This window comes from Dermacentor variabilis, chromosome 1, assembly GCF_050947875.1.
Source record: "Dermacentor variabilis isolate Ectoservices chromosome 1, ASM5094787v1, whole genome shotgun sequence".
Lineage (NCBI taxonomy): Eukaryota > Metazoa > Arthropoda > Arachnida > Ixodida > Ixodidae > Dermacentor > Dermacentor variabilis.
In genome coordinates, this window is record NC_134568.1 from 283,456,615 (window position 1) to 283,468,131 (window position 11,517).

The following is an 11,517-nucleotide window of genomic DNA, read 5'->3' on the forward strand; positions in this document are numbered from 1 at the left end:
ACTGTGTTTGTTTCTCTTCGCAAGTCAACGGGCCCGAAGTATGTCTTCTTCTGAAACCAGAGTTTACTCACAGAGTTTACTTCTATATAGTATTTAAAATAACTATCATGCTCTAATAAACTGCAAGCTGCTAATTGCCTTGCCTGGTTCTAAAATGTACGGCTACTCGCATAGCCATGCTGTGGTTTGTCATTGAGGGCGGTTATTTGCTTTAGAATCCTTCCTGGCGAAACTTAAACGATAGCAAAGCAGCAGTAAGAACAAATTTCTTCCTTTTTTTTCTTTTTGATGCTACTGAAATAAAAACGCAGGTCAACGCATATGCAGATCTTCTTCGTAGACTCTAGTGAGCAGGATCATATTACGGATCAAAATTTACGCTAACCACTAAATTTATAATTTTTTTATTTGCACAATGTTTTCTGAAACTGTCAAACCTACAGTGCCTTCGACATTTCAAGACATGCGCAGAAACACACAGGGGCGCCCAAAATTCGCTTCTACGAAGTGCAAAGGGCTTGGAAGTTCTAGCACTTCTCGGGCGAGACGAAAGCGATTTCTTCGTATATTATGATCACAACTGGACCATCCATGACATTCGCACAAGTTATGTTCTTCGTTTATGATATCATGTGTATTTATTCTTGCAGCTAACAAAGACTACTTCCCATAAAGAACTTGTGTTTTTGAAAGAGCAGAAGAAGAAAAAAAATGGGGTGCTGTCAAGATTTCTATTTTGTGCTGCGTTACCTGCAATGACATTTCAGTTTAGGAAAGCATAGGGAAAATAAAGGGAGCCGGGATTTAAGCGGGAGGATTCGTTATGTTCTGGTCAGAGTCCTTCGATGCGTGGCTGTGTCCGCATTGATTGACGGACGTGTGCCCCGTGCGCAGTGGACGGTTGGCCCCGCCGTCGGCCCCCGGAACGCCCCCGGCGTCGGGATCGAGCGCGGCCTCGTCGCCTCCGCCCGCCACCCCGTCCTACCAGCTCTGTGCTGTGTGTGGCGACAACGCGGCCTGCCAGCACTACGGCGTCAGAACCTGCGAGGGCTGCAAGGGATTCTTCAAGGTACGGTGCTGTGAACACGTGCCGACAGCGATCTACCGCGGTGCAGACGACGCTCACAAAAAAGGAGTTCCACCATCTTGGACTGTTAAGCATTCCGAATGTGTGGAAACACCGAGAAAAAGGCGTAGCGCTGGCAACTCCTTTATCGCAGAGTAACTGCTTTTCCTGTGCTTGGCTCCATTTCCGAGAGCTCTTGCGCAACCCGGTGGTGTAGGAGTACTTTCACTCTAATTGAGCACGATCCGAAATGCAGCCATGATTTAGTCATCTAATTTGGGAATAAACAATCGTATTTGTTCTTACATCATTAATGAAGATTACTAATGACTTAATTATTGGCTCGTTGGCCGTCATAATTTCTTAAATTCCAATAATGCACTATTGTAGCGCTGTGTTTGTCTACGCTCCATTTCGTCCTATTCGTTGCGCTGTTTCCTTCATCTTGAAATTTCATTTTCTTACTTTAATTATCTCTTTTGTGCAGAGGACAGTTCAAAAAGGAGCCAAATATGTGTGCCTTGCTAACAGAGACTGTCCAGTCGACAAGAGGAGAAGAAACCGCTGCCAGTTCTGCAGGTTTCAGAAATGTCTCGCTGTCGGAATGGTCAAAGAAGGTAAGCGGCAATTTTCCTTTGTTTCATCTCGATTAAAGTGGCGTTACTTCGTTGCGTTAAACCACTAGAACAAGTGCTAACACGCTTTGCAGCCCGCAAATTAATAATATCCTCCGCCCTAAGTAATGTTGTTGATTGCCGTGCCGTGTGACAATTTTTTGTCAAAAAAATTAATATGCAAGTCTTTTCTATGGAGTAATCACTAGCCCCTAAATCTATATTACTGCCGTGCTATCTCCCTTTCAAAATATATTTATACTTTTCCGATTTGTTATCCGTGTTTTATTTTGTATGAGTATCCCTCCCCAATTTACAAAGATATGTACTGGTGCTGCAGTAGTATCTACGCAAATGAAAAGCTAATATCTTTATTCCCAGCATTTCAAATGGGTTCGTACCTAGTAGCGGTCGTTAAACCCCCTCTTTGGCCCGAACTTTATCACTATCACAGACAACAACAGCACGCCACCCACCGTGATAACTTGCTGCATTTATTTCCCTATCTTTAGTATTTTGTGTTAGTCATTTTGGGCAGTGGAAGCGATAAGCCGTCATTAAAGGGGCATGTAACGATGTTCATGTAACGATGTTCATGTAACGTGGGAAATATGTTGTGGAATCCTTTAAAGCTGCTTTCTTTCGAGGCTCTACAGAACGGAAGTCTGAATTGTGAGACCCTGTAATGCGAGCGTACAATATGAATAGCATTGCACTGCTGATCCTTTCGGTTTCTCGTGGAAATCTTGTATGCTGGCTTAGCTGGCGTGTTTCGTTCGTGATCGGACGTTCACATGCTGCGCCTGTTTCAGTTGTGCGGACGGACAGCCTTAAGGGACGACGGGGCAGGTTGCCTTCGAAGCCCAAGAGTCCCCAGGAGTCCCCGCCGTCGCCGCCGGTCAGCCTCATCACGGCACTGGTCAGGGCCCACGTGGACACCTCTCCAGATCTCGCCAACAGGGATTACTCGTTGGTAAGCCTTCCTTCGCTGCTGCTGACGATCGTTAGCACGCGGCCTGTATTCCATGGAGGATGGAACAGCTGAAGGCCAAAAGGCGCTCGCGTACGTGCAAGGAAAAAGGAAAAAAAAATCGAGAGTCGGTCTCAATTAGAAGTCGAAGCCTAATCTCCTTTTTCTGATCCCTTTTTTTCCATCTTTTCAGCGGTGCTTTCTCTGTACCTGTCCAGTGATCCAATAGCTCAGCCTCCCTCTGATCGCCGCCGTTTAGGTGTCGAGCTAGACAGTTACAGTGTGGCGAGCAGACAGACAGATTTATTCGACATCGTTATTACACAATGTCAGGAACGTGGGCAAAAAGCCGAAAGAGTGCGGCTTGACAAAGGCCCATGTTCCCTCTAAATACAGGCTACTTAATTCGTACAGATCTATGTAAAAAAAAAAAAGAGAGAGATTTGGCATTGCAGCGATTGACAATATAAAAACAGCACTTACAAGCATAGTTTACGATTCACTTTAATAAGTTGTACATATCTATTTAAAAAAGATTTGGAATTCAGAGATTAAGACATAATACAAAAACAGCACTTACCAGCATGCTTCACGGTACAGGAATGTGAAGCAGCAAACCGAAGCAAGAAACCTAACTTGACAAGATGCAAACGATACAAAAGTAAATCACATAGCTTTGTCAATGGATTTAAGATAAGTTAAGGAGAAATTTCCTTTCTATTCATTTACATATTTTAATCAGCAGACTTACTACTACTGACTACTAGTTTGTAGTAGTAGGTGCGAATTCTGGAGTTTTCCTTACCAAAACTACGATTTTATTATAAGGCACGCCGTAGTCCGGGACTCCAAATTAATTTTGTCGACCTGGGGATCTTTAACGTGCCCCCAAAGCACGGGACCACGGGCGTTTCTGAATTTCGCCCCCCATTGAAATGCATGCCACGGCCGGGATTCAATCCTGCGACCTCGTGCTTAGCAGCGCAACACTAAAGCCGATAAGCCACCACGGAGGGGAGTAGTAGTAGTAGTAGTAGTAGTAGTGGTAGTAGTAGTAGTCGTAGTAGTAGTAGTAAACGGTTTCTGTGTTATTAGTTCTTTGAGAGATAGTATTTTCAGCCACACTACAAACTTTTAGCCTCCGCACGTGCTTGAACAGCTCATCTTTAGCTAGAGCAGCGTGCAGATAACGAGGGTCAATATATGAGAGAAGATGACACACCACTGCTTTCATTCTCTCTATCGCTCTCTGCCTCTCTATAATGTATCCCTCGCCTTCTGCGCAGCATTCAAGTCAAAGATGAATTTTCACCAACCATCCCAAATGTCAATTCTGCTTGACTTTAACTGTCAGAAGTGAAATCGCCCTAATAGTTAGGGGCCTGTGGATCGTTCGTAACAATGCCATTTTTATGCTTCAGTTGTTTCCTAAGGTGACTTTCAGTTTGTACTATAATCTTCGGTTTTGTCAAAGCATGCACAATTGTTGTCGTAATCAAAAGTACCTAAGCCCCAAGTGCTCATGCCAGCTTCCTCCGGCGTGAAGGCTCTAAAGCGAAACCTTGGTCAAAAACTTCACTTCTTCCTGGGCAAGGACAGTGTCGCGTTTTCTGCGCACCTTTTCGTGACCTCTAAGGGCTCTTTCTTTTATTTCTCTCCTTTACAGTGCCAGGAGATGCCGGTCGATGAAAGCCGCAGGACTGCAGCTGAAGTTCAGCAGTTCTACAATTTATTGACCTCGTCGGTTGACGTCATCAAAACGTTCTCCGAAAAGATTCCTGGATTCAATGAACTGGAGAAAAGCGACCAGGACCTTCTCTTCCAGTCTGCTAGCCTCGAGCTTTTTGCACTTCGACTGGCATACAGGTAAGCATGCCACGAGAGACACGTGGCTGGCGTCGCTTCAGCAGGACGCACGTAACCATTGCAGGAACTCACACGGAAAACAATAGCTTCGCTTGTTTTGGCCTTCACATATTAAATAAGCTTTTCGTAATGTCGTATTGATTACAGATAAAAATTCACCTGCGATCTCCAACTATTTCAAACCAGATGTATGTGAAAAAGAAAGGTGAAACAGGACGTTGACGTTTTATGTCGATTGAATTTATAAGTTTGCCAATGACGAAGACGTTTGTCGCTGAAATAAATTTCTTGACATTTCACCCGCAGCAAGTAAGAAAGGCCGACTTAGAGGTAGCTTATCAGGTGTTAGGTGTATCTGTCTTCATTTTTTTTTTTTATTTACAGCTAGCGTCCCGTCCATTAACCTCTAAACGTTGCAGTCCAAGCCGTGGTATCCTCTAGTAAAAATCATTGCATGCTTGCTTATTCGAGAACCGTTTAAAGCGGAGATGATCGTAAGAGCGAAAAAATTCGATGCAGATCTGCAACTTATTTACAAGCTTTTCGTTCTTTTTTTCAATTGCGCGCTGTGCAGGATCAGGCAGGAAGATGACGAGTTCACTTTCTGTAACGGCGTCGTCCTCCACCGAACTCAGTGCGAGAGGATCTTCGGGGAATGGTTGGCTGCCATCTTCGAGTTCTCGAGAAGCCTGCACGCCATGCAGATAGACATATCTGCTTTCGCATGCCTCGCAGCACTGACGCTTGTGACAGGTAAGTTGACCTTCTTGGCCGTTTCTGCACGCACGTAAGCTAACTGGCAAATGCTAGCGTTCGAGTCGAAGCAGCTACACAGTATGCAGAATAGTGGGGGAGTCTAATCAGACTTCAGCAACAGCCAGCTGATTGTGCGGAACAATTGTGAAATTTATGAACACACGAAGGGCAGTCTGAAGGGTCAAGATCAGAGCGCTCACTGTTGGCCACTGATCGTGTATGACGTATCCCTCAGTGATTGCATTCCTTCATTCTGCATGTGGTTCCTGCGTAAGGAAGATTGGCAGGGTGCTGTCATCGCGAGTAGTTGTGCAAGGCTGTTCCACTTTTGCGCTGTGTGCACGGCGGCGCGCTCATGCTTCTCTCCCGCGCCGCAGAGCGACACGGCCTCAAGGACGGTGCCAAGGTGGAGCGGCTCCAGATGAAAATCATCGGGTCGCTCAGGGACCACGTGACGTACAACAGCGAGGCCCAGAAGAAGCCACACTACTTCTCGCGACTGCTGGCCAAGCTGCCGGACTTGCGCAGCCTGAGCGTACAGGGCCTGCAACGCATCTTCTACTTGAAGCTCGAAGACCTGGTGCCCGCGCCGACGGTCATCGAGAACATGTTCGTCTCCAGCCTGCCGTTCTGAAGGCTGTGCGCCCGAACATTCGCCCTCCGCACATCGGATCATCCCCTCTTGTTTTGTCCCGCGTGGTTGTTGTCAATCTGCCTTCGGTACCCGGCCGGGGCCGTCTCACAATAATGATTGTGATAGCAGTCGCGTCGTCCGTTTTCTCGTGTGTCTTGTCGAGGCGTTTCTTTGTGATCCCACCCTCCTCACTCGCGCGCCCTTCCGGCGCTTCGTTTGTGTGTTCGTGTCCTGCACCCGGGGACTAGACCGGCGACCGCGAAAGCCACGCTCTGTAAAAGTGGCCGGCGCACGCCATAGTCCTGTCGCTCGCGCACTCTCACCGTGGTATGGCATTTGTTTGCATCGCACCCGTGAACATTTTTAGAACTTGTGTATTCCCCTTTGTATGTGGCTCACTATCACCTCTCATGCGCTATTTATTTGCGTACACCTTGCGTCACCCGAGAGAGAGAGAGAGAGGCCCGCCCGGGCCCTCCATACTTACACGAGTCGTCAGTGCTCCGCTAGACCGGCGTCCTGCCGCGCTACCGTTAGTCCCTTCGGCAGAGCCCATTCTAGTCAGCCAGCTCGCCCTCTGTTTCGTTCGCATTTCGAGTCAGCGTATTCCGAGATTGAGCGCATGTTGAAGCTGAGCGCCCTTTCTTTTTGGGATATATATTCATATACGTTATGTACACGCCGTACATGATATACTGGTCCCCAAGGCGCACGTGTTGAAAAAATGTTTCTCGAGTCTATTTTGCTGTTGGATCTAGTCAAATGTTATGTGTGTTGCCCGGTACACAGAAGCGGACGGCCCCTATTCCGTGTACTGTACCCTTATTTGCTCGATATGCTGTATTCGCTTTCTATTTCATCTTGTGGTGTCCTGCCCATTAAACGATCGGCGGTCAGTCGGTTAGCACTTGTTGGTAACTGGTCTCGCAGACCCACCGGAAAGGAAGAAAAAGGCAGAACGAGAGAGAATGCCATGGGTACTCGCTCTTGACAAGTCATGTACAAAGAGAAGAGCCTGCCTTTCGTATTTTTCTGTACAGCAGACGCGGCGACACGATGCACACACGAGACCCCTCACTGCCTTCCAGCAACATTCCCCGCTACTTCGTGGCTAGACCAACTTAGTTACTGCGCTCTCGTGGATGGCGCCCGGAGAGTATCGAAACATTCCACAAGCCGTTTGCTTCCTCTGTGCGCCCTTCATTTTGCTTTCTTTCACGCTGTCTCTTCGCAGACCTGCAATCGGCTCTCACGATGTCAGCTTATTTCCTCGAATATGTTTAGTGTTCATTTCTTCGAGCTTGAGCGCATATATGTGCATATATATACAGATATAAATAATATACCAACGCGTGTACATAAGATACCATACATCAAAACCACCAGACAAACAGGCACGTGCTTTTGGCACCGGCATCTTAAAGTCAAGGTTGCTCTAGTCTTTAGACAGTTTTATTTTTATCTGTCGACGTTTTTCACTTAGATTGTTGTTGAAGAGTGCGGCTGTTTCGGTGTCTAGGGAACCAATATATGTCGATAGTACAAAAAGATACGGGAGCTGCGCGCGGAATTCCCGAGGCAAGTACACAAGACAGGTCCGGCGTCTCGCGTCGTCCGCGCCGTGCTTGCGCCCTGCCCGGTGCTCACGCTTCACAAGCGCCGCGGCGGTCGCGCGCGCGCGGCGCTTAACTCTAGCCTTGCCCCTGTCGTTGCCCCTCCTTACAGACGCCAAGTCCGCCTACGCCCGTATATAGTGTCGCGACTTGAGGCCTGGATGGGAACGGTAACGGTACAGCGGTAACGGTATCAAATACCCCCATCCTGTCCGCGCACCGCCTCGCTGGCGCGGTCCTGCGAGCACGTTCCAAGCGTAACCCGCCTCGCCTCCGCGAGCGACTCGCTCACGGCAGGTCGCACCGGCCGAGCCCACACACCGCCGGCAACACGCCAAGGGTCCCAGCGAGGCGAATATGTGACGGGGCTCGTTCCGTTCGGCCCGTGGAGAAAGCGACCTGCATATGGCGTGCAGCTGAACTAGCGTTGCGGGTGACATACCGGATGTTCGCCCTTGGCGGCGTCTGCGCCGGCGAGGCTCCCGGGACCGCGCCTGCCGCCCCCCAAAACCGACCAAACTTGCATGACGTGCGGTCCCGCCGTCGTCCACCACCACCGTTCGTTCGAGTCGTTGTCCGTTCTGTTGCCGTTCGTTAGGGAGGGCATCTGCCGGAGTACTCGTTTCCGTCACCATCCCAGAAATACTGTGCTGACCAGAAGACTGTAACATGGTTCACGGTTCTCTTTGTGCTTTCAACCGCCCTTCTTATGTTGTTGTTGTTGTTTTTCTTGAAAGACGTGAGTGAAATACAGAATTTGTTGCTGTTGTGATCGTTGATGTGTCACTACTTCTCCGTCTCGACACTTTAGTGAAGAGATGGGGATTTTAGCGATTGCGTTAGGACGCTATACATCTCGTAATAAATGCCGATGCGTGTGCTATTACGAAGCTTACGAAGAAAGCGCGAGAACCTGCAACGACCAAACATACAGGGAACACAGTTGATGTAGGCACGATTCAGACATTGTGGGCCACACAACTGTAGTGCCAGCTTTTTTTTTCACATTGCTGTGTCAGCAACTCATTTTGTGAGTTTTTATGCTCCAACACTAAAGAAGCAGCCGGAAACCTATGCCGGAGCTTCCAGCCCCGCCTATTCTCATTAGTTAAATTGGTGCTACATCTTGAAATTCTTTGTTTGCCCTTGCGTCAAACCGTTTGCTCACACAAAAGAAGAGCCAAATGGTCTAATCAAACAATTCACCAAGTGTCAATTCCTACTTCGCCAATTCGTCAAGTAATTTTACGCCTCCAAGTCCATTCGCTGACGGGGCACACTTGCACTTATATCCCCATGTGTCTGCTTCCTTCCCCGCAACCTTTCCCGTGCGGAAGAAATATGTATTCAAAGGTTTGGTGCTGAGGTCGCCCTGACAGCTGCAGTCACATGGGCCTGGGAATCGACAAGCGACAATCCAAAGAGCCCGGCCCATGTGTCTACGGCGTAAACTCATCACCTGCTGTGGCTTGCCATAGTACTGGGAATAATAGGCCCAAGATACTCAAGGAAGCCAAACTCAAGCCTAATGTTCCAGGAGACCATCCCCACTGGATAACGGACGAGTGCGCAAAGTCACTACTGCAGTACCTGCGCCACACAGGGATGCGTTCGTTTATTCGATGTCCTTATTTGGCATATGCCTCGTAGTGAATCGCCCGCATTAAGAAAAGTTTGCCAAGTAAGCATTATGACTAAGAAAATCTCTAAACCTCTGAATGTACAAATCCAAACTTCATACAATGCAGCGTAACTGCATTGTTGCGTATTGGAAAACTGACCAGATATAGATTGAGAAAGTGGTAAGCATATAAAAGCTTGAAAGTATGTAGAAGAACCCCAGTCCGCCATAGATTCGTGCACAGATAAATTGCATGGCTTTATCCGAGCATAACTTTCACAAATATATAAGTACAGTACGAATAATAAAAGTGCCTAACATCGGTGTAAGAATCATCATATCGGACTGAATCATTTGCTGTAGTGTGAAAGAGGAAAAACTAGACGTCCGGGATTGTCGATTTCCTGCTTTTTTTGGTGCTTTAACCAGTTGAAAAGGTAAAATCTTTTTTAACACGCATACCCTAGGTGAAAATTTGCAACCGACTACTACATACCTCACAAATAGCAAGGATGTATATTTATTAACCAGAAGTCCATGGTTCACACACACAAAAGAGAAAGAGGAAATAATGTATCCCAAAAAAGATCTGTTCGCATTGAGAGCTGGCAACAAAAAAATGTTCACAGTCGGCTCGTTCAGTTCATAGTCAGCACAAACTGCAACACCGTTTCCCTCAGCGTGATGTTACGGTCAAATACACAAGAATAATGCTAAATATTTTTGCGTACTTGGGGCGTTAATGTGGTGGGAAACTTGTCAAAATTTGCTAGATTTTCTTTTTTGCGCCGTTACATTGGGTTGTAATCCTCGTTTATTAGTAAGCAATGTTTGTCCCACGCATACGCCGCCAAATATGTGACGTCACGGGAAGCTGGCATAGGGGAACATCAAAGCTGTGTCTTCTTTTTGCATAATTTGAGGGTTACCAAGTCTCTGCTCAAGGTAAGGCATGGTCTTGTTATTGTAGGGGCGTCACTTTGGAATCCAGCCTAATATACTTCTTTAGTATACATATAGTGTATAATGTAGAGCGAAAGCCTCTCATCTTGAAAAGCCAGACCTGGTGTGGGGCATACCACGTACGAAGTTGGCATGTGGTCGTTTCTCTAGCCTAAAACTCTTAGTCGCGCAGTTTCTTTGTGAAGGCGAATGTGCGTGACTGGTCCAACACAATATGTCATGCAAGCTGAGGTTTTTTCTCTGACTTCAGGATGGAAAGTTGTCGGCGCACTGTGAGCAGGCGTCTCGCAAGGTTAATCGCCTCATTATCGCAATACAAGAACAGATCAAATGGAACGATAACGTAGTTAAAGACGTTCGGCGGTTAAAAGATATCTTCAGCACGGCCAGTGATCTGCGTTCTTGAAGCCGATGAGCATTCATCATCATCATCATCATCATCATCATCATCATCATCAGTCTGATTATACGCCCACTGCAGGGCAAAGGCCTCTCCCATACTTCTCTAACAACCCCGGTCATGTACTAATCGTGGCCATGCCGTCCCTGCAAACTTCTTAATCTCATCCGATGCGCATTCAAAAGCAGTCTATCCACAAATAGTTTCTGCCATCACCTATATAAATTGAAGGAACCTAACGTATACTCAAGCGGCCCATGCAGGTAAACACCCGCCAATCCTACGTTTCGGACGCTAATCCGGCTCACCTTGAAAGTATGCTACGAAAGAACTGGACTTGGGTGTCGTCAGGATATCTGAACACTGATGATACCTCGATGAGATTAAAGGGGATTAACCGAGGGGTCCAATTCTTATTAATCACAGCATAAGAAGCCAGCAAAGAAAGACACCAATGATAACATATGGGAACTTACTTGTACAGAATAATTGAATTAAAGAAATGATAAATTAATGGCAATGAAAGTAGATGAAAAAACAACTTGCCGCAGAAGGGGAACGATTCCACGTCTTCGCATTACGCGTGCGATGCTCTAACTAGTTGAGCTACCGCCGGCGCCGTCTTCCCATCCACTTTCTTGGGGTATTTATGTTTTACTGCCAGAACTAACCTTGGGAGTGTTAGCGCCACCACTCACAAACCATGGCGGCGGATGTGGAACATCCGCCGCCAGCATGACGCCGTGATGGCAGCTCTGCAAGAGTACTCTGAAACGTCCGGAAGGTTGCGTTGCTATGGGGCCGACTATGGTGTACTTTATTTTCACTAACAAAACTATGTTGTCCTAGTGCGTCTGTTACGCAACAAAGTGTGTGTGTGTGTGTGTGTGTGTGTGTGTGTGTGTGTGTGTGTGTGTGTGTGTGTGTGTGTGTGTGTGTGTGTGTGTGTGTGTGTGTGTGTGTGTGTGTGTGTGTGTGTGTGTGTGTGTGTGTGTGTGTGTGTGTGTGTGTGTG

The 11,517-nt window shown here is 47.2% G+C and overlaps 1 protein-coding gene across 12 annotated transcripts in view; it reads left to right on the plus strand.

The window, feature by feature from the left end:
- Window positions 1–8,289, plus strand: part of Hr38 (Hormone receptor-like in 38) — a 49,348-nt gene extending 41,059 nt beyond the window's left edge. For all 12 annotated transcript variants that reach the window (XM_075676993.1, XM_075677035.1, XM_075676962.1 and 9 more), the window contains 6 exons: window positions 895–1,069; window positions 1,554–1,683; window positions 2,493–2,653; window positions 4,317–4,516; window positions 5,091–5,269; window positions 5,650–8,289. In XM_075676993.1, coding sequence (XP_075533108.1) covers window positions 895–1,069; window positions 1,554–1,683; window positions 2,493–2,653; window positions 4,317–4,516; window positions 5,091–5,269; window positions 5,650–5,906 — 1,102 coding nt within the window. In that variant the 3' untranslated portion in view covers window positions 5,907–8,289. The remainder of the gene's footprint in view (window positions 1–894; window positions 1,070–1,553; window positions 1,684–2,492; window positions 2,654–4,316; window positions 4,517–5,090; window positions 5,270–5,649) is intronic.
- Window positions 8,290–11,517: the final 3,228 nt, after the last annotated feature.